The sequence below is a fragment of the Gambusia affinis genome, linkage group LG14 (genome assembly GCF_019740435.1).
Source record: "Gambusia affinis linkage group LG14, SWU_Gaff_1.0, whole genome shotgun sequence".
Lineage (NCBI taxonomy): Eukaryota > Metazoa > Chordata > Actinopteri > Cyprinodontiformes > Poeciliidae > Gambusia > Gambusia affinis.
In genome coordinates, this window is record NC_057881.1 from 8,029,531 (window position 1) to 8,053,960 (window position 24,430).

The following is a 24,430-nucleotide window of genomic DNA, read 5'->3' on the forward strand; positions in this document are numbered from 1 at the left end:
TGTCAACTTTGTGTTAAAAGTGTTATGATTTACCGAATGACACTTTATGACAACAACCATAATATTCATGAAGACTTACTCATGTTCATGACAGGTGTTATGTCATGTTTATGATGGTGTTATGTCATGTTTATGATGGTGTTATGTCATGTTTATGATGGTGTTATGTCATGTTTATGATGGTGTTATGTCATGTTCATGACAGGTGTTATGTCATGTCCATGACAGTTGTTATGTCATGTTTATGACAGGTGTTATGTCATGTTTATGATGGTGTTATGTCATGTTTATGATGGTGTTATGTCATGTTTATGATGGTGTTATGTCATGTTTATGACAGGTGTTCTGTCATGTTTATGACAGGTGTTATGACATGTTCATGACAGGTGTCATGTCATGTTCATGACAGTTGTTATGTCATGTTCATGACAGGTGTTATGTCATGTTTATGATGGTGTTATGTCATGTTCATGACGGTGTTATGTCTTGTTTATGACGGTGTCATGACAGTCTTATTTACAACCCGTCAAAAAAAGTGTTAGCCTTGTCTTTTCCAGCAGCCATTGTATGGCGCATACAGTGGTAAAACCAGCTGACCAAACGTGCTCGAGTTTGGCTTTGGTTACTAAGTAATAGGTAGGGTTGCTAGGTAACAGCACAGTGCCCACTGATTTATGATGTTTTGAAACTGCCCATTTTCCGGACATAAAAAACATTAACTTATTGCAAAAAAAAAAACATCTGAATGATTTTTTGAGCTTTTGGTTTGTTTTCAGAAGCAATAAAAACCCAAATGGAAGTAAATAAATGTGAATTTTGCATAATACAATTAAATATATAATTATTTTTCATTAATTTGTAGAAATCAGTTTTCAATTCGAATTTAAAGAGTTTTTTTATTTTTATTTCTTTAGTCAGAAAAGTTAAATTTTGTTGAAAATAACTGATTAGTAAATGCAAATAAAGAGGTAAAACTTCCAAGCGGGTGAACTTTTTTTTTTCGGTACTGATTGTTCCAATATTTAGTTTTTTCTTTTGCTCTTTTTCTTTTCTCCGGCGCACTTCGTTGATTCCTGCAGCCCATGAATAAGGATCAGTCTGTTCGCCACACGCCTTCTTGCCAATTGTCAAAATGTTGAGAAACACAGAGGATCTGTGGGCAAAACAGAGTAGCATTTCCGAGCTGATTGCCTCCTCCTTCAGCATTTCAGCATCATGACTCTGCAGAAGTCATTTCATAACTGACCGCCCTCCAGCAGAAATCCACTTCACAATCCCGTAGCTGTTTCTCATGGAAACAGGAAAGCCTTGAAAACACTCAACTCCATTCTTCTGTTTGAAATTCTTGTTGTTTGTTTGCAGACTTTCAACCACAACAAACATTCAGGAATGATTGAGAGAAAACCAGACAAGATGGGACTTGATCAGAATCCCTCGCTCCAAAAGTCCAGTTGCTTCTTTTCCACCTACTAAACTTTAAATGAGAGGAAACACCAGCAGGAACTTCCTGCCCTTAAAGGTCCGCCATTATTCCTCACTGACCAAGACATACACTGCAAAAACACAAAATTAGCAAGTATTTTTATAGTTTTATAGAGCAACCAACTTAGTACACTTAAATTAAGACAAAACTAACTTTAACTTATACACCAATTATAGGAGCTTGTTTTAAGTAGATAATTCTTTGATATTGATGAAAAATAGTTAAATTTACAGATTATTTCACTTATAACATGGGGAAATTTTCTTGCTGTAAGTAAGTTTATCCAATTGAACTAGTACTTTTTCATCAATATTAAGGAATTACTGACTTATTACAAGCTGCCATATCTTGCTGGTAAGTTAATTTAGTCTTATTTCAAGTGTAATAAGATATTTTCACTAGAAACTAGACTAAAAGTACTTTGTAATATTTGCTGTTTTTGCTGTGAGTGATATACAAAACATGTTCCTTACATTTAATACACAAAATCTTCCTCAGATATTTGGATTTCACCCGGCCACTTCTGCTGGTTTGGAGCTCTGTAAGGAATGCGCTGTGTTGGCGTGACGTCACCCCTCTAACATACTGAAAAAGTTTCAGTCACACAAAATACATTGCAGCAGGCCGTAACTGTATCTGGTAGAACCGCGCTCTGTTACCATAGCTACCGTTACCAAAATAAAAGCACAGAACTTTAAAGACAGTTGCATTAAACAAAAGTAGCTGCTCTCAGTTGGCCTTTACATATTTATTATTATTTTTATTTTGCCCTTACTATGCTCTGTGTCGGTATAAATATAGAAAAATATACTGATATGCTCTATGCCTGTCGGGAGATCGACAGGCGGATTGGCGCAGCGTCTGCCGTCAAGTGGGCGCTGTACCAGTCCGTCGTGGTGAAGAGAGAGCTGTGCCGTCAAGCGAAGCTCTCGATTTGCCGGTCGATCTACATTCCCACCCTCATCATGGTCATGAGCTTTGGGTCATGACCGAAAGAACGAGATCGCGGATACAAGCGGCCGAAATGGGTTTTCTCTGTAGGGTGTCAGAGTAGAGCCGCTGCTCCTTCACGTCGAGAGGGGCCAGTTGAGGTGGCTCAGGCATCTGGTTAGGATGCCTCTCTGGTGAGGTGTTCTGGGCACGTCCCACCGGGAGGAGGCCCCGGGGAAGACCCAGGACACGCTGGAGGGACTATGTCTCTCGGCTGGCCTGGGAACGCCTTGGGATTCCTCCGGAGGAGCTGGTGGAAGTGGCTGGGGAGAGGGAAGTCTGGGCCTCCCTTCTGAAGCTGCTACCCCCGCGACCCGACCCCGGATAAGCGGAAGAAGATGGATGGATGCTCTAGTTTTTCCTCAAACTAACGCTCAATCTGGGTAATTTGTACACAAAGCAGCAGTCGTCATCGTTCTTTTACTCTGTTGTTTGCGACAGTATCCATCCATTTTGTTTTTCTCATGCTGCAGTGTATTCTTCTTCTGCTTCTTCTTCTGTTTTGCAGAATAACACTTTTTTCTTCTTTTTCCTGATTTTTGAAGATTTATTTGAGCTTTCATTTTGTTAAAATGTCTGAATACATAAAAAGTTATTTAAAAATGTGAAACTGACAAAGTAATAAATGTAATTTCTTTTCACCTTCAAAAACCATTTGTTGTAAAAACTTAGGACATATGTGGAAAAACATTTGTTATTTTCCCAAAACAGTTTTTGTGCGTTTGGTGGACTTTTTCCATCATTATTTTTCCATCATGGAAGTAACAATCCATATGTGACCCTATAATGAGCAGAAAGTGCAGATATTTCTCTTAAAACGTAGGGAGTAAAAGTAGAAAGTCATCCTAAAGATTCATACTCAAGTACCTTAAAAATGTACAGTAATAAAGTACTTTTACTTTATTACTTTACACTTCTGTCTCTGAGAAATATCAACAACAGACATCAGAGTCAGAATCTAAAAACAAGGTTTTACTGTAATAAAAGGTTTTACTGTACAATAAAAGTTTGAGTAATAAAGAGATAAAGATGAGGGACAGAAGAAGTACAGGAAGTTGGTAACTCAAATTGAGCATCCTTAGAGATAAAAACGTGAGGGATCTGACACACAGACAGACGGAACAAGATTATTTTCTGTTGTTCTGCTTTGAGCAGTTTTTTGATCTACTTTGTGCTTATCTTACATAAGTAAGATAAGCTTATGTTAGCTCGCGCTGTATTTCCCTTCCACCCAAGGGAAGTTTTATTTCACCAGAAAATCTTCCTCTTTTGCTTCGCTTACAGTTTTTGTCCATCCTGTCCCCAAAATATTTTCAGTGACATCACAACTTAAATAGAATGGTTTTTAGAGAAATTCACATTTTGCTCTTTTTTTTGTGCTTCCATTTGGGTCTCTACTGTTTCTTAAATAAACATCCCACCATTTTTTGGACAGTAAGTTAATGTTTTTTTGGTGTCTGGAAAATGAGCCGTTTCAAAAGTCTCCATTAAGACACAGTGCCGTTACCTAGCAACCTAAGCTGAGCTCCAGCATGTTTGGTCAGTTGGTTTTACCGCTTCATGCCCTGTACAATGGCTGCTGGAAAAGACAAGTGTTTTGTTGTCAACCTACTATTCAGAAACCACCTACTGAATTCTTGTTTGTTGCGTAGGAGTCTCCACTACTGCTTGTCAAAAAGATGCAGTTATGTAACTTGGCATTTGTTTGCAGCCATTTCTAAATGCTTGTGTAACCTCGCTAATTGTGATCGGGTACTTCAATCGGTTCTGCGTTGTGTTAATAAAGAGCCAGGAGACAGGATGAGATGAAATGCTGTTTATGTGTGGAACAGGATAAGGACTGATCAGGGATCAGGTTAATCACCGCGGATACAGCACCTTACAAAGAATAGCATTTTATGTTAGCATTAAGCTAACATAACATTTCACTAGAGCTTTAACTCAGTGAACCTACCTCGCGCCCATTTCTCATGAACTGGCAAAGAGATGTCTGTGTCCACTATATTTAACACTACCAATCACCAGAAGGGGGTGCTGTTTCACCCATTACGCATTAACCCAAACTTGGAAATAATGACAAGCGGAATTCTCTACAACATTAACTATGTTACACTTGTGTAAACTTTGAGTTAGTGGGGTGGCCAGCAGCAGCTTCTTTGGATTTAAAGTGACAGGAGCTCCTTAAACAGCTCGAACTAGTTACATTTACTTGAAAAAATTTACTTTGAGGCGTATTTTTACTATGCTGCACTTTGACCTTTACTTGAATAATTTTATTTTGAAGTATTTCAACTCTTACCCACTGAATAAAAAACAAACATGTTTAACCAAAAATTCACCATCAACAGACACACAGCTGCAGTTTTTGTTAAAGTTAATACGTGTTTTGTTGAAAGAAACTGATTTGGAAAAAATTCTTTTTCCAGATTTTTAATTGATGTAATTTTTAAATATTAAGTGATTAATAATTTGATCAGTTACTCAGTACTTTTTACCAAATACTTTTTTTACTCTTACTTGAGAATTTTTTTTTTAAATTACTTGAGTAAAAAATATGTTGCTACTCTTACTTGGATGAATGATCAAATGTACGGAAGCAGAGGTGGTGACCCTTCCCCCACTGCTTTCTGTACGGTGACCCCCGCCCACATCCACCTGTGCTGAACCCACCGTGAAGTCCGCCCGCCCGTCCGGACCAGATCGCGGTGACGTCTCGGTCCAAAAGGTGGAGGGTTATAAAAGCCTCCGTGTCGGAAAAACTGCGCTCTTCCTCCCAGATCATAACGGTCTGAGTTTTTACAGACACGCAGCGCCTTTTCTTTCTTCTCCTTTGCGAAGGTTTTGTTTGTTTGTTTTTCTCAACTTTTCTCCAAAGATGAACAGAGTTGCTTTTGTCTTCGTCGTCGGACTTGCCTTTGCAGTCGGTAAGGAGCGGTTAATTAATTTGATCAATTAAATGAATCGGAGATAACGGTGTTTGACCTGTCAGAGTTCATGTAGAAACGACAATATATCAACTTTTTTCCACTGCTATTTACTACTTATGTTTACAATTTTTACCATAATTCGTCCCCAGGACAAGTTTGGAGGTTTTAAATGAGAATTAACATTTTTGCACGTTTTTAGTTAATGAGGTCACAACATATATCATTTACCTTTATGCAAAATACCACATAATTTCCTCTTCCTTTGTTTTCACATAAAATGTGTTTCAAATTCAGTCGGGCTGGTTTTGTTTAGAGTCCTGAATTAATTTTTTTGGCTTCAGGATTCAGGCTGGGTGTGTTCAGCTGATGAGTCAGAAATAACAAGATCCGATTAAAAAAAAAGAAAGTAAGATACTTTAAGCCAATTATGATCAAAACACCGTTAAAGTGTGTGTCTAACTGTGCATTTAAAGTGTCAAACGTGTGGTCGTTTGTATTTTTTAAGACTATAAACGATTCTGTTGGATTTTGAAAAGATTACATGGTTTCCATAAAGTCCTTTAAGGTATATAAAAACAAAAAAACTGACCACTTTATGAGGTTTAACTAGCTAAGATGCAGATTCAACAAGTTGTCTGCTCTGGTTAATTTAGATAATTTAATTCAGTTGCATCAGGACGTTCTCTGGGTTTTAGAACTGGTCTCTGTTGACGCCATTGGAGAACAGATTAACTCATTTCATGCCCAACAAAGTAACTTGAGGTGGTTTTGATGCGTTGTCCTGCTGAAAGTATCCATTAGCAGAGGGGCAATAAATGAATGCAACATTTCTCAGACAGGCTGTGCCAAGTAAAAATCTTCCACGTCATTATTTGGCCAGATCCGCCGGTTTGAACCAGTGACCAAAACTACGATGCATTTAGGATTCTGGTTGTTTACACCAAATCCTCGTCCAACCGACTAAAAACACGACTCATCAGACCAGGCAACGTTTACCTAACCGTTTACTGGCCGGTTGGAAGAGGCTCGAGGTCTGACCTTCTGCTGTTTTAGCCCATCAGTTTTAAAGTTCAATGGCTGTTTTATCCATTATGACTATTGTTATGTGGTTTTGTATGAAAATTCTTGTAGCTTCTTAAATTTCCAGTTCATCCCATTTGGCACCAACAATCAATTTAATATATCAATTAAATATCCTTTCCTCCCCGCCCCCACAAAATAAGTTCAATGGGTATTTTTGCTGTTTTTGACTATTTTCTGTAGTTTTGTGTGAAAGTCCTTGTCAATAATTGGTTTCCTAAATCCTAGGACCAACCCATCTGGCACCAACAATCATTTCATGTTCAAAGTCACTTAAATATACTTTCCTATTGGTCTTCTTGTGTTTTAGCCCATTTCCCCCAAAGTTCAATGGCTATTTTCTTTATTTCTCACCATTTTGCTTTGTGGTTTAGTGTGAAAATTCTTGTAGTTTCTTAAATTCTCAGATTTAAGTCATGTATATATTCTTTCTTCTCCACATATTTGGTGTAGACATCAAGTTAGCTGCTGCCACATGATTCTCCGAGCTGCTGTTTGTACGATCAACTATGAGGTGTGCCTAATAAAGTTTCCATTTAAATTATGTTAAATTGGTGTCATCTGTGGTTGCAATTGGAAATTTAGGAGCTCCATTGCCTGAGGACTGAAACCGTTGCACAGTCCAGGTGATTTTATTTCAGATTTTGTTTTGGATGGCAGGGAGATAAACAACACCAACAGGGAGGGGTGGGGTGAGTTTTCAGTTATTTCTCTTGCATCATAATGAATAAGCTGGAGTCTTGAGGTTTGGTTTTGAATATCAAGAAATGGCTTAAAGTTACCCAGAGCAGACAGTTCAGAACAGGCAAATACGTCTGGGAAAAATTTGTTTTGTTGGTGGAAGTTTGTGACTTTTTGGGGCATTTTTGCAATTCGAACTGGGTTCATTTTTTTACGTAGTCTGCATGAAACATCTTGCATAACTTACCAAAAATATGTCAAAGATTGTGGTGCTGTTATTTGATGATAAAAAATGAATAGCTGTTACTGGAAAATGTAAAAGAAGCCTGTTGTTGGTCCATTTTTGCTGAATGGGTAACATAATGCTGCGAGTTGTTGAGGGCAGGGCAACAATAAATACGTTTTGAGTTGTTATTGTGGCTAACTGAAAAATTCCTTATTTCACTGTTGTACAAATCAATGTTCAGTCTCCTTCTAAAGTTTTAAATCTTTAGATTTCTTTCTTTCTTTTTTACAATTTTGGCACTAGGAAGTTTTTGATTTTTTTAGGCTAATGCTAACATCACCTGTTTATTTTATGTTTTATTACAACTCCAATATATCAGATTACTCTGTTAGTGTATTTTATTTACAAAGCATACATACGTAATCCTTATATGTTTGTCTCAGTCCAGTAGGTTGACATTCAGGTTCACTGTATTTATTCTGATAAAAGAGGAAATCAAGTTGGTGGTTAACTTTAGTCCAGCAGCTTCTGTCCCTATATAATAAATAACTAAACCAATAGCTCCCAATGAACAGCTAGCAGAAATTAGCAGCCGTTAGCATTTTAAAATTAAACCTAGCTAAAATGGACAACATTAATAACAGTTAAACATATACAAAACATAGCAAAATTACTCATAAAACACTTTATATTATTACATTTGTCTAAGATATATGCTAAAATATAAGATTTGTAAAGAAAACATAGAGCTAATTCCAATAGTTACTAAGGGCAACAGAAAACGGGGAGAGCTGACAGTTACTGGTTGCTACGGTAACCACCAACCGTCAAGAGCAGCGTAACAGAATTTGAAACGCCAATAAATGTCTGGAGAAACAACTTCTTGACTTAACTTATGTTGCATTGTGTTTCTGTGTTTCAATATGATGTAAAGCACTTTGAAATGTCTTGCTGCTGAAATGTGCTATACAAATAAAATTTGATTGATTAGCAAAAATAAGTAAACACATTTTTGACAAACTTCGCATTTATAATAATAATTTATAATAATATGTTACACATAAACATAGTACAGAATAAATTACATTAAAAATATTTTAAAATCAAATGCTAATAAGACGTCCAATCCAAAATTCAGTTTGAAAAATCTACTGAGTAACTGTAGCTTTGTAGCATTAGCTTAATGGATAGTAAAGAAATCACTTCTGGACATATTTGCTATGCTAAAGCTAACAGGTTGTTTATTTTGTAGGCAAAAGCTAATGTTGCTTGCTAACAACATTAGCTTTAGCTAAATGTTTTAACATGAAAACTAAGTTTTCATGTTCTGGAAACAAATAAACCAGTCAGAAACTACTCATTTTAATAAAAAAATAAAAACAGATTCAATGGTGTGAGTAATTATAGTTGAATGACATATTTGCTAAGCTAAAGCTAGCAGTTTTTTTAATCTTGTAGGCTAAAGCTAATGTAGCTTGTTAATACATTTGCTAATTCCAATGTCCAGAGTCCAATAAATGAGTCAGATAATGCTTTTTATTTACAAAGCAAAATATAAACATACGTAAACACAGTACACAATAAATAAGAAATATTTTATAATCAAATGCTAACTTCAGTTTGTGTAATCTGTGAAGAGTCAGTTTAACCTTTATGTGTTTCTTTAAAGATTCACCAGTGTGAGTAACTGACTGATGAAACATGGAGCTTAGGTTTTTCTGCAGCCTGTGTTCTGCTGGATCCACTTTAATGCTGTTATTGCAGCTCAGGGTGAGGCATCAGGTTTGAGGTTCAGTGTAGTTTTTTCCCACATGCTTTAAAATCAGTGAATCATGTCCCAACTTGCCTGAGAGATTCTGCAACTTGTAAAAGTTGTCTTCTCAAATTCTTTGAATGCTGAGGAGCTTCAAATATACCATTTGTCCTGCGACCATTGTGTCCTGGTTTTGTTTTGTTCTTGGGATTTCTTCCGCCATCTTGACTCGTTCTCATATTTCAGACCATAAGAGATGGGCGGTATATTCCCATCTTGTTTGTTTTTCTTCGCTCCAGGTCAGGCCACTGACCTCACTCCCACATTGCTGAGCCTAAATATATGTTACTTAGTGACAGAAGATTGAATCACAAGTGCTGATAATGACTTGAGACTTGATCAGGTGGTCAGGTTCAGGGAAGTGGATGGTTTTAGTCATGTTGGCTAAACATGTCACAGGCTACTGGGAGGTTTCCCCAAACAACAAAAAGTAAGCACCAAGTTTCCCCTCCGGGTAGTTTTTAGGTTGTTATGTCACCGCTTTTCCAGAGAAGAAATAAGAAAACAAGGTGGCTGTTGATTTAGTAGCTCTTCTGAGGAAGCCTGGGATATACTTTGTATCTAGTTACTTAAAAACAGTTTAGTTTGTTGCTGCTTTCTTGTGTTTGTACTTTAGTCTCTACTGAAAATCTCTTAATTCACTTGAAGGAAGACAAAAGTTACTCATAAGCAACATTTCTGAAAGATATGAGCTTGTTTTAAGTACATAATTTCTTAATATTGATGAAAAACTTCTAGTTCCACTTGTAGATTCTTTAATTTAATGGAAAAAAATTCTTATTATAAGTGTAATAAACTATTAGTGGAGCCAGTACCTTTTTTGAATCAATATTAATGAATTATTTAACTAAAACAAGCTGCTTTATGTTGCAGAAATGTTACTTGTAAGTCAGTTTTGTCTTATTTAAAGTGTATTAATCTCTGTCATGATAACAAACTGCGTTACAATAACTTCTTTTTAAAAAATAGATTTCAGATTTTAATCTTCATCCCATTCAAATCAAATAAAAAAATAAAGTATTTAATCAGCACCACTGCAGATTGAATTACCCCTGTTGTTTGTTTTTTAAATTGCAATGTACACATAATTATTTCCTCTTCAAAGAAACTTTGGAAATGATGTTTGCTTAATATTTCATGTGATGATCTTGTTTACCCACTGACTGGACCTAAAATGTTTCCACAGTCTGACTCATGCAGCGCCTCTCCGTCTCCTCACAGTTTCAGCTCATTCTCAGTCAAACTTTACTGGATTGTTTTTGTTTTCTAATTTGTGTTGGGATCCAATCCCTCTGGGCTTCACCTGAAACAGGCAACAAATATGTTGACACCCAAAACAGCACTTGTTTCAACAGGAAGCTAAACCATTTCAAAGTGATTGCAACACCAAAGCCCTCAGGTTTAACAGATGCATTAAAGTTTCTCAAGGTGCCTAAAAGCAGCCAAAATAGTTTGATCATGAATTAAACTGGTCATTTTGTTTATTCTTTGTTTTACTGTAATTAATTTAACTGTACCTGCTTTTATTTTGACTGTCTTTTACGTTTATTTCTCTGAAGAGTTAATTTTAGTATTGAAGCTTATAGTTCTATTGACTGAACACCAGGGGGCAGCATAATACCAAGAACTCATTGGTGCCACACCTTTAATCAAAAACAGAAATGGATTTTGTTTAGACTTCTCTCCACATACAAAAAGAAAGTACACCCTTTGTTAATGTTGGGGTGTAATTATTTAAATCTGGTCTTTACTGGGTTCTGAAATTATTGTAATCCAAGTTTAAGTTTATAAAACTACACAAAAGATTCCACTTTGTCATCATTTATTAAATCAGTGGTTCCCAAAGATTTTCTGGGCCCCCTATGGATTACAATCAAATCCCCCCAAAATAGAAAACAAAATCAACTGAGCAACCAGACATAAACCTAAATACAAAACCTGTTTTCAAACTACACTGGAGTTTATTTCACACTTCAGGTTGCAACAAAACAAACTACAAACCATCATTACAGTGAAACACTTTTGAGTAACTGTTTTGTTTTTTGTTTTTATTCATCCATACTGATTTCCTCCCGCCCCCCCTGCAATGGCACTGCGACCCCCCTAGGGGGCGCACCCCACACTTTGGGAACCACTTTATTAAGTAAACATTAAACCATAATGGAGGGCCTTTCAGTGAATAAACTAAGTACACCCAGCTGACATTTGTAAGTGCTGCTTGACAATTGATGACAACACCTCGATGGTGTTACAAAATAATTTATCTACAAATGGAAAATGTTTAATTCTAATGACTTCGTAATGCGAATAAATGACAATTAAAAACTTTTATATGTGATTTATGTGTAAATTGCTCCTTTACACACATAAATAAAAGCAGCAGGTCATAATGACGAGGCTTTTAAAGACTGATTAAAATAGAAATGGGCCGAGCGTCGAGCCCTGGGGAATCCCACAGCTCAGCGAATTGTTCGTGGAAGAGCTTATTGTTATTTACAGAGAAACTAACAGGAAATGAAGAACCGGCTCAATCCAGTAACACCAACCAGGCCTCCAAACTTATTTACTCCACTTCTGTAGCTGTTTATGTGGTTTTCATGCTCACAACTTAATATTTCTGAGTATTTAAACATTTATTTGTTGTTTTATTTGATAGGAATGGATAGAAAAAACAGATCAAGACGTCATTAGAAACATCTTTAAAAGTTAATCTTAAATGAAGAGTTTAATCAGGAAATAAATACAAAACAATGTATTTAAAGCCATCGAATCAAAAACAGTTAAAAATTAATACAGTTTTAGTTCATCTTCATTTTAAAGGTTTTAAAATAAAATGTAAGTGAATTTTCAAAGCTTACAACTCTTAAAGTAAAAAATAAAACTTTTTCTGTTTAGTTTATCTATAAGTAAAGTTTTAATGTGAATAAAGTTAAGAATGGCTTTTCATTGAACAGTGTAAAGTTAAAGAGGATGGTTTAATTATATATATTTTATATATAAGTTAATATATTATTTAGCTTAAAATAAAATGAGTTGGTTTGTTTTGTCTGGATAAATAATAATAAAAAAGGTTTAAATGTTTTTGTACAAATAAATAAAACAAAAACTTGCCCAGCCCGTTTTCTAATTTAAGATGTTTTGTTATTTGAAGGAATGTCTCTTTCTGTTTCTCGTTTCTGTAAGTGACGTATTAACGTTCCAGTGAAATCTAAAATTAATTTAATTTTCTTAACATTAAAACACTGTGGAGGATTTTTAAGGGTAGATAAAACAGACTGGATGATTTCAGGCTTTCACATCCGTGAAGTTGAAACGTTTCTGTAAAAATGTTGCTATATTTGTCTCTGTCTTCAGTAACTGAGCAAATTATCATTTAATATTTAAAAATTACGTCACCAGACAGACGCAACGTAACGTGAAGAGGAGATTTTGGTATTTTACAGGATGAGAATAATTTATATAGAGAATTAAAACAAAATTAGGAAAATAAACTATTTGCAGATCAGTTTCTTTAATTAAAATTAAAAGGTTTGTTTGTTTATGGTGAATTTTTGACTAAAGGATGTTTGTTTTTTCATTCAGTGGGTAAATCCAGAAATTTTACTCAAGTAAGAGTAAAAATGCTCCTAAAAGTAATAAAAGTAAAAGTGACAAACTTTTACTTTTGTCACTTTTATTAAACTATCTCATCTTTCCCACCAGATGATCTTTTGATAAATTTCGTCTTTCCGCCTCGGGGAAACTATGTGCCTCGTTTTGAAAGAAACGTCTCCGGGAACAAAGCTCGCTCTGCGTCAGAGCGTGTTTGGACCCGACCCGAGACACCAAGGCGTGCCGGATCCGGTCCGACCGGATCCAGAGACTGTAGAGGGAGGAGAGGCATGCGACCCGTCCGGCTGCATAGCTGAGCGCTGAGGTTCTGCTGGGGCGGGTCCAGCAACCCGAAAACACCTGACACTGTTTTTGTCTCACTGCCCAGAAAATAACAAACATATAAAGAAAATTAGATTATTTTCTCAGTCATAAACTTGCGTCTGGTTGCAAAATTTAAAATCACTTCAACGTCTTTACTTTTCATCTCATTAAATCAACTAATTAGTTTCTGGATGGTTTGGACTTTAATTATTAAAATAATAACTAAAGTTATTAAAGGAAATACAAAATGCAAAGTCATAAATATTGTCAATATTTTATATTTGTTTGTTCACGCTACTAATGTCACAGTGAATGTTTTATTTTTATTCATTTTATTATTTAAAAAAATATTTCCTATGGACTAGTTTTTGTCTCAAAAAACAGATTTTCTGAAATCATACATTGACAAACATTATTAAAAAGACAATCCCATCAATAAGACTGTCTGAAAATGCAAAGTTAAATATATTTAGCAATATACTATCTATATATATTTGTATATAATATTATACTTGTGATTGCTCTGTTTACTTTAATCTATTTAATATTTTTTTCTTTGTGCTCTGGTGCAAATTTCACTCTCTTTGTGCAACAACAATAGAATAAGTTTAAGTCTAAAAATAAAATCACTTAAGGCACAAATAAAGTCAAAACACAAAATTAAAATAATCTGCCTCAAGATTTATAACATTTTACAAACATAAAGAATTAAAAGGCACAAATAAAACTACAACATTAATGCCAACAAGGCTGCTGTTTACTTAAGTCTAGAACATTTAGCAGTCACTGTTTTAATAGTTTTTATGTAATAAACCGACACAAATCACTCTGTAATTATGGAATAAATGATTTTTTTAAATAAATAACTTTAGGGACGTGCTCCGGTGGCGTAGGGGGTAGCGCGCCCCACGTTTGGAGGCCTTCAGTCCTCAACGAGGCCGTCGCGGGTTTGATTCCCGGACCCGACGACATTTGCCGCATGTCTTCCCCCCTCAGATTCCCCCTTTCCTGTCAGCCCACTGTTGTATAAGGGACACTAGAGCCCACAAAAAGACCCCCTGGTGGGGAAAATAAATAAATAACTTTGTCTACCTAAACGGAGAAAAGAGAAACAACAAAACGTTGAAACTTTGCAGCTCAGGCAGATAAACGGATATTATCCACACACTAAATAAAATAAATTATCAGCAGCAGAAAGATAAAATAAGTCGTCCAGTAGGACCAAAATACTCGGATTACATGAGAACTGAAAATACAAACATGGTGGCAGCATCATGCTGAGGGATCCTTTCATTTAGCAGAGACAGGAAAGCTAGAAAGAAAGAAAAACACAGAGAGACCCAATGGAATGGTTTAGATTCACGGCCTAGTCAAAGTCCAATTATTTTCTGTTAAATTGAACTTTAAATTTGATGTTCATCTGCCTCCCACTCAATCTGAGCTGGAGATATTATGCAAAGACGACTTCCTGTTTCTAAATGTGACACTTCCTCTAATAAAGGTGATTCAACAGAAAGATTGACTCGCCACACTTTTCAGATTTTTATTTTTAAAAATCCTTAATTTAAGCATTGATACATTCTTCACAAATTTATTTTTAAAGTGACAGTCGCACTAAAAAAACATTGTTTTGTCTCATCAGTGATATGAAGTTGGACTGGATTTCATATCTACGTGTTTTCCTTGAAGGCCTCATCAAGTTTCTCAGAAGTGCAGAACTTACTTATCCTTCAATCGGGTCCAAGCTTAATTCCTTTTGTTTTACAGCTCATTTATTGTTTTTTAAACACTTTAGTTTATAACTCACTAAACGGGCTGGCACCAAGACACATTAAAGATCAGCTTCTAACACAAATCTGGAATAAACTAATCCAGAAACAGCCGAAACACTGATTTCTTTAAATTAATCTATAATCCTTTTGCGTTTAATTTATAAATTGATGATAGATTAATTTGATTACATTTATACTGCAGGCCTTAATATATTTTTGTATTGATGAAAAAGTTTTTTATCCATTGGCAGATTATTTCACGTTGTGTTGAAATTTCTGGGTGACACACTGGACTTTGATACACACTGCAAAAACACAAAAAGTATTTTTAGTCTAGTTTCTAGTGCGAGTATCTTAGTACGCTTGAAATAAAAACAAAAGTAACTTTTCAACAAGATGTAGAGCCTTGTTTTAGTCCAATAATTCCTTAATATAGATGAAAAAGTTTTAGTTCCACTGGTGCTGTTACCTAGCAACGCCAGCCAAGCTCAAACCGTCACCTAGCAACCCAGTTCTAATTCCACTGGCAGATTATTTCACTAGAAACATGGGATCATATAATAACATCTTATTATAAGCTTATTTATCTCCCACTGGAACTAATATTTTTCCATCAATATTAAGAAATTGCTTTCTTATCTTGCTTAAAAGTTACTTCTAAATTATTTTATCTTGTTTAAAGCATGCTAAGCTATTTACAGAAGCAATTACACTAAAAATACTTGGTAAGATTTTGTGTTTTTGGCTTTGTGTTTATTTGGCTAAATCATTTCAGCCAAATAAAAGTGGAACTCTGAAACTTGAGCTTGGGTTATTTTAATAAAAGAAATTGAAGGAATACAGTGAAATTTAAATATTTGTAAATAAACCAAAGAAAAACAATCCTGTTTAAGGTTAAGTAGTGCACCATTTGAACGCTTGTCTCTCTGACTCATAAGTCAGAACAAAGGATCACAAAGGAAGGAACAGTCCGTAACTCTTTTGTTTGATGACGTACTTTCCATCAGTCACAAGATGCAGAGATGATAACTGGGCCGACTGGTTCCACTAAGACATGCGGTTTCATTGCCTGTGTTTAGCCAAGCGCACAATGTGTCAAACATGACCGTAAACGTGGCAACGGGCAGCTCAAAATGGCGGCAGAGACAAATCCTGAATTAAAAATAAATGTAGCGATGGTTCAGTTTCTATTATTTTCTGGTTCACCAGCTGAAAAAATAAGTTTTATATTTAAAGCAACTTTACAAAAAACTTTGTTTTAGTCATATTTATAGTCGAGGATTTTTATGATCTTACAGTTTTAACCCAGGGATCTCCAAACGTTTTGTCAAAATTCACAAGCTGACAGTATTCAGGTGCCACAATTTCCCCTTTTTCCAAATTAATATCTCAAAAATATAATCTTTTAAATTTTTTTGCCTGCACAACAATAAATAACACATCTAACATTTTACATTTAGGATTATTGGGCCTTGTTGTTCTCCATTTTTTAAAGTCTATAAAAAGCTTCTAGTTTACTCCCAAAATGTGAATTTTCATCAACAATTTTTGTTGAACTCAAACGGCCACAGTTGGCAACACAAAGTGGTGTTTGTCCCTAAATTTGCATATCTTGGACACAAACATCTAGATGTGAGATGAAATCAGGTTGCATTGTTTCAATGCTTTAACAAAAGTTGTTAAAGTCACTGAATATGAAAAGTCGGCAGCCAGAAAAGTTGCATTCTCCGTACTTCTTCCTGACAGTAAAAACAGTTCAATTCAGTTTCTTTTAAAGCTTTTTGTCGTTCACCAGCCGCTGAACAAAAGTAGTCGGGACAAAAAGGGGCAGTAAAGGATCGGGACTTTTTGAAGGCTGGTTTGAAGCACCAAAGTTCAATCATTACTAAAGTAAATTCTGCTTAAGATGAACTTAAAAATAAAGTTTGATCTCAGAGGAAGGAAACAAATTGTAAATTTGTTACTTTTTAGTTTATAAAGGCCCTTTGTTGTAAAAACAGCAACAATTTCATGCTTTAACTCTTGAAATGTATCAAGTGTTAAACCCACTGGGTTGCTTGTCAGTGGAAAAAAAAGATTTGCAACTCATGAGTAAAATTTAGATTTTTTTTTCTAAACAAACAGCAACTAATCGTTTATTTTAATCCAACATAAATCAAGACTTGGATCAGGATGAATTACAGCCGAATAAAAAGTTTTTCTCAATCTATTGTGGTGTTAAGGAGCTTCATGGCTCCAGGTGTTTTATTTATTTATGTTTCAACAGTTCTTAGTGTATTTTTAGCTGCCTCGTCTCACTGCTTCCTGCTTCTAAATTTGTAACAAATCCAACACGGAAATGTTTTATCATAGGAAATCCTAAAGCGAGTTTAATCTTGAGTTCATCTGTGAGTTTTTACATGCAAACATAGCTTCCTTTTAATGCCAGAATTTGTTTTTAAAGAAACCTTAAAGTCCTAAAACTATTTGGATATATCCTCCATTTCTTAGCCTCTGGGAATGTAATTACAGATCTGGGGTAAGAGGTTCATAGAATAAACCGTGTCCACAAGTAAAACTTAAATAGCAAGACACAGTTACACAGTGACACAGTTAGGTCACAGAGGCTGCAGTTTCGAGAGAGATCACCTGATGTACCTTTTGGCCTCCGGCTACCAGGAGGATGAAACTCCACTGTGGAATGAAGAAAAACCCAAATGTGAAACAATGTAAACCTTCTACTAAACACCCAGTAACTCAACGACACAAAAGAACAAAACGCAATCTGTCTAACTACCTGGATAGCTATCTAGATAACTAGCTAGCTAGATGTTTTCTAGCTATCTTTACGGGTAAATTGCTAGTTAGCTCTTATCAGAGCTAGACACCCAATCCTTAAGCAGAGACTTTCCTTGTTATTTATTAACTAGAGTATGTTATAAAAGAAGGTGAAGAAGGTCATTAAAGGCCAAGGGTGAACTTTCTGGAATACATTCAGAATGCTATGTGTAGCATGGTGGTGGCAGCATCATGTTGTGGGGTTGTGGAGGTTCATCACCAGCAGGAGATTGATCCTAAACAAACAACCAAAGCAACAATTAAATTAGGTTTAGATCGATCAGTAGTGTCACAACTTTTTTAATTTAAAAAAAAAATTAAATAACATTTTTTTTTCATATTTATTATTTTAATAAAGATTTTATTGAAGCAAATATAAGATTTTTTTTTTTTAGATGCAAAAAATAAAAAGGTTCAGGAATGTTTTCTAATAATTTTTTTAAATTTTACTTAACTTTTTATGGTGGGGTAAATTAAGTTACTGGATGTTTTGTGGTCCTATAATACAAAAACCTGGTCAATGAATAAGAAACTTGTGCTATACCAATTTTTTGTTGTAATTTTAAGATGATTTTATTGGTCAGTAAGATTTGTCAATTTAAAAGAAATGTAAAAATTGTCGTTTTGCCTCTAGAACTGTGGTTGGGAGGCCACAACAGATCATCCAGAGGGCCACAATTGGCCCCTGGACCGCACTTTGGACACCCTGGTTCAAATCAAAGCATGTTCATATTGCTGTAAATAATTTTTAATTATGTAATTAAAAATCGCATAATTAAAATTAATACATTTTGAGGACCAATAATTTATAAGTTTTTTTTTTTTTAAAATAATGTCAGTGTTTATTGTGACTTACTTTAGTTACCTTTTAAAGACTGAGAGAGTTTCTGCTCTTTTCCTCCTTTTTGTTTTTTAAATGAAACCTGTTAATTTCCTGCTCTGAACCTAATGTGTGGCTCTCCTCTGTTGTCAGTACCTCACTGTACAATCTGCTGCTGATCTATTTACAAGTAAAGATTGTTTCTCTGTCTTCCTTCTTCTTCCTTTCTGTCTCTTTCCCTGAATCCTTCACTCCTCAAACCTAACAGGTCAACAGCTTCAATGCTACAAATGTAGCATCGGCGTGTGGGACCTCTGCTTCACCACAAAAACCACATGTCAAATCGGGGAGCAGTGCTTCAGCGGTGAAGGGGGATCGGGTGAGTCACTCCTCAAAAACGTCCCACCATGAGACAATCTCTTCGACATTCACAACTGCATTCCTGAACTGTTGGGTGACTAATTAGTTTTTTAAGGAAATGTTTATCAACAGAACATGGTGGTGTGGAACATTAGCCCCACCGGTTCTTCCTCATACCCAGTAACTGGTTGGGCCGGCCTTTGTGGCTGCAGCAGCTGGCACTGAGTCGTTTTTATTACTGTGGAGGAATTTTGGAACATTTTTAGTCGGCCATGTTGGTGGACTTTCCAACAGTGAGAGCATCTCGGCTGGATTTAAACCAATACTTTATCAAGGACACTCCACACTGCAAAAATCACAAAATCTTATCAAGTAACTTTGGTCTAGTTTCTAGGGCAAATATCTTGGTATATTCAGAATTAAAAGTAACTTTTTGGCAAGAAATAGACTTGTTTTAAGTAAACACTTCCTTGATATTGATGAAAAAGTAGTTGCATTGGCAGATAAATTAATTTATAACATAGGAAAAATGTCTTGTTACAAGTGAAATAATCTGCCAGTGGAAAAGTATCTCTTCATCAATACTAAGGAATTATTTACTTGAAACAAGTCACAATATCTTGTTGAAAAGCTACTTTTTAGTTAGTTTTGTCTGATTTGCTGTTACCTAGCAACGGCGGCCATGCCAGCCAGTCACCTAGCAACCAAATTCTAGTTCCACTGGCAGATTATTTGACTAAAAATATGAGGGAGACGGATTGTTTTAAGTTAATTTATCTGCCAGTGGAACTAGACCTGATCTATTAGGAATAGTTTACTTAAAACAAGCCTCTATGTCTTGCTAAGTTACTTGTAATTTAGTTTTGTCTAATTTCACATGTTTTAAGATATTTGCACTAGAAACTAGACCAGGAATACTTGGTAAGATTTAATGTTTTTGCAAGGCAAAACCTTAATCTTGTTTAATTTCAGAGGTAGACTGCTCTCAAATGTAACAGGAAGTGCACTTTCAGAAAAGATCCACAGAGTATTTTCTGAATATTCAGAAAATTTTCTGAAATCATCACTTCAGATGACTTAGTCATCTGAAGTGATGATTAATTAATTATTAAATAATTAATAATTAATTATTATTAATTCTGAAATTAATAATAATTATTAAACAATGAAGTCAAGATTTTAAAATCTGATGTATCATTTTCTTTTGCAATTATGTCTCCTGTGATGGCTTTGAATTTACAATCATTTGGAGTTAAACACTGAAGGAAACACGCACAAACAAAACAAGGTTTAATCTGCATACATGTTTTAATGGCTCGCATGCCTTTGTGCAAACCACGATGTGCAGCACGATGACATGAATTAGAAGGAGGGAATCAGGGTTAACACACAACTATCATCTTCTGATGGATTAACTCGTTATTTTGAGAAAACCAACCAGAAATTAACTGATTGTTTTAAGAAAACCAATGGGAAATTAACTCATTATCATGAGAAAACCATCAAAAAATTAACTAAAATTAATTAGACCATTGGAAAATGAATGCGTTATCTTGAGGAAACCAGAAACTTAACTCAAACCATCAGAAAATGAACTCTTTATTTTTTGAGAAAACCATTGGGTTTTATACAGAAAATGTCTGCTCTCGCCTTCTGTACAATACACAAAAAGTCCCAAATACTTTATTTTTATCAACTCATACTTAAATAAGTTATGTCTTAAATACACCAAAAAGACCCCAAGATGAACAACGTTTTTTTGGAACGGATTGAAAATAGGTTTACTGGTTGATAGTCAATCCTAAATTGTGTTTTTTATTCTTGTTCAGGTGGGTTGAAACTCAAAATGAAGGGCTGCCTTGAAGTGGCAAACTGCAACAAGACGGGCAACGTGAACTTCCCCAGCAGCTCCAACACCACCGTCTACTCCATGACCAAAACCTGCTGCAACACCGACCTGTGCAACGCGGCGCCAGGCCTGCCCGGCGCCTCCGCCCTCAGCCTGACAGCCGTCGCCATGTTTTCTCTTCTTGCAGCCAATTTCATGGTTTAATGATCTAGAAAAAAGAGCTAACAGACACATACCACCATGATACATGTTCTAGCACTAGACCTTTGTTTTTCATGCATGTTTTAAAGTGATCTTTGCATCATTCAAGTTTCTAAATCCCTCAAAAACAAAATGTTAGCTGGAAATTAAGTTAAATTCAAATTGATTTGAAATACATTTACAAATTCTGTGTTTTTACATGCATTTCTTTACAGATTTTGTATTGAAATGTAAACATTTTGCTCTTGTTGGAACAGATTTAAGCCTTGGTGATAGGATAGATTTAGCTAAAATAAACAGGAAGTTGTTAGTTTACTTTTGCCTAAATATAGAAAAAGAAAATCCAGATACAACACATTAATACCAAGACAAATCAAGTTTTATGTTATCACAAAAATTATTTTTTTAAAGACATTTTTAACCGTTTTTCAGCAATTACCTTGAGTAGCTTGGCCAAGCTAAGCTATTGTAAGATAACGGCACAAAATGCTAGTTGTGGTGCACTGAATGTGGTGCATTCATTTTGGGAAAACAATTTAGCTTTGTTGCATTTTATCTTAGAAACCAAAAACTAAAATACGTCTGACTTACTCTTACTTTAGCTGTAAAGATTTTAACTCTCTTCTTAAAGCTGCAGTTTGTTTGGCTTTAAGAAGAGACGTTAGCCAAAATAAGTAGGAAAATGCTGGTTTGCTTTTCTGTGAATGTAGACAAAGTTTGCCTTTCTGTCTTACTTATGACATATATTCCACTTTTCTTTACTCATCTTTTTAAAAGGAATGCCAGAGTATTTCTGATCACACAAATACACTTTCAGAATCGGATTAAGTTTTCTGTGTTTGGTTTAGCTGAGTTAGATTAGCTAACCTACTGTAAGCTAAATGCACTAACAGATGTTTCCCAAAATGCAGTTTGTTTTTAATGACATGTATTATTAAGTCAAAGTAAAAAGGAGCTTAATACGCATTTCTATGTTAATTCATTATGTTAGAAACTGGAAACTTTATCTTAAATTTAAGATTTTCTTGACCGGTGACTTGCGAAACCGCTAGCTTGCTAGCTAGCTCACAATATAGAAAAAAAAACACATCTTTCTATCGCACATGTGACACATATTCCAAGTATTTAAGAAAGAAAGCTGAGATTATTTTGACAAATAAAAAGACATAAGTAATTGTCAAACTCAATAGCTAGCTGTTAAACATGCTAAGCTAAGCTAATGGCTCAGTCAGTATATATTTTAGTTTTAAGATTAGAATAAGATTTGGAAAGTATTTCTTCCTACTGATTTCAAAATAAAATTAATGCTGTAGAAATAAAAAAGAACAAGTTTGGTTTTTAAACATTTCTTTTTGTATTTCTGGGTGGTTGTTTTTTTTTTTTTTTGAGGCCCATCTTTATTTTTCTATCTTAAAAATTATCAATAATTTCAGAAAACACATGACTCCATCAGTTTTATTTAACTTCTTGATGTTTGTGTCAAAGTTACATGTTTACACCGGTTGATCAGAAACTGTAGGATGAAAGTTTTTATGATTTTTTTAAAGGTTTGTTCAGCATATTTAGGTTGTGTTTCATTTAACACATTTACTCATTTACTTAGTTAACTTTCACTTTTTTATGTTGCCTCTCCTGTGGATGTTTCCTCGATATTTTCAACATCAGAAATTTGTCTGACATTAAGTTGAAATGTTTCTTTGTAAAATTGTTTTTGACAAAGGTGAATAAAATTGGAAAATGGGAACGAATGAGCTGTGCGGTATTTGTTTCAACGTGTTTTCTAAACAAAATCACCATGGAGACGTTCCCAGACTGACCAGCTCTTCCAGTATGACATAAGCAAGACTCGCCTGTATGGAAAATATACGTCAGAAATCTGGAATTATTCAACATTTTGATGAATAACTGAGTCAGGACATAACCAGACATGGTGAAAAACATGTATTTGAAAGTAATCTTTTGAAGTTTTTATACAAATACAAAAAATAAATAAATAAAGAAAATTCACTTCTATATATGAACACACTCACCATTAGGAGTACTTTGGAGTTCTTGGTTACACTTGTGTTATTTAGTTTGGTATAACGAGACAGAGTCTCAGTAGAAAACCTTAAAACATTTTATGAAACTTCTGTACACAGGATCTGGTGATACCAGTGTTCCCAGCAGCATCTTACCAAAACAGAAAACACAACTAATGAATCTATTAATATCAAAAAGTTCTTTTTTAAGACAAAAATCCAGTTTGAATAAATTATGACAAATTTAATATAAAATATTACAATCACAATTTTGATAAATGTCAGCTCACATATTTTTTCTTTTTTTCCTATAGCAATTATTTTAAAGCTTTGTATAACTCCAATGATTTAAAAAAATGTGTGCGTATATGTATATAATTCAACCACAGATTTTATTAGAATTTATTAAGACATGTTTCAGAATGAGAGGAGAACTAATTTTTTCTTCAAATAGAGTTAATTGGTTTGTCATTTCCTAAGTAGGAATCTAATCTTTTCTGTTTCTTCTATCTAAATTAAACAAATATACTGTTAAAAAAATCTGAGAACATTTCAGATTCTTATAAAGTTGTTCTTGGTATCGTGTATTTCTCAGAGGCTCCTCACTCCCTCAGCTGCTCCTTTATTTAAAAGTACAAAAGAAGGCAAAAGATGCTAATCCACTCGTCCCATAGACTGCAGCTATATATTTATATAAATTACTGCTTTCACCAACTGACTCGTTACTTCTGACCTCCTGCAGCCTCTGATCGTCTAAGGACTCTATTTTCATCTTTCAGCCAAAACCCAAACACCAAATCCAGATGGGAAAACTGTTTTTTGGTTTTGTTGTAGCCATTGCATCCTTGGCTCTGGGTAAGAAACATTTACAGGTGAATGAATTGTAATATTGTCATTTGCCATTTTGCTAATATTTCCAGAAATATCTACTTGAAACTGCCATATAAAATGCTGAAGTGGGTTATTAAAAAAAAATCTGATTATGAAATATCTTGATTCACAGCCAGTTTTAAAAGAAAATGATTCCTTCTACTTGTATTGATAGATTACAGTTGTGTTGCACTCCTACAGTGGTTTAATTTTGCGTTGTGTTGAAATTTCTGCCTGACACACTACAAAAACACACAATATACCAAGTAATTTTAGCCTAGTTTTTAGTGCAAACATCTTAGCACACTTGAATTAAGACAAAACTAACTCAAAAGTAACTTTTGACCAAGATATAGAGGCTTGTTTTAATAAATAATTCCTTATAACGTTGATGAAACTGTTCTAGTTCCACTGGCACTGTTACCTAGCAACGCCAGCCAAGCCCAGCCCGTTGCCTAGCAACCCAGTTCTAGTTCCACTAGCAGATTATTTCATTAAAAACATGGAGAGAAAAAATGTCTTGTTCTAAGTTAATTTATCTTCCAGTGGAACTAATACATTTTCATCAATATTGACCTAAAACAAGCTCATATTTCTTGATGAAA

The 24,430-nt window shown here is 34.9% G+C and overlaps 1 protein-coding gene across 1 annotated transcript; it reads left to right on the forward strand.

The window, feature by feature from the left end:
- Window positions 1-5,035: 5,035 nt before the first annotated feature.
- On the forward strand, window positions 5,036-22,682 carry spaca4l (sperm acrosome associated 4 like). The gene is made up of 3 exons (XM_044138111.1): window positions 5,036-5,397; window positions 18,793-18,903; window positions 20,714-22,682. The coding sequence occupies exons 1-3, from the start codon at window positions 5,349-5,351 to the stop codon at window positions 20,935-20,937; spliced, it is 384 nt and encodes a 127-aa protein (XP_043994046.1). The 5' UTR covers window positions 5,036-5,348; the 3' UTR covers window positions 20,938-22,682.
- Window positions 22,683-24,430: the final 1,748 nt, after the last annotated feature.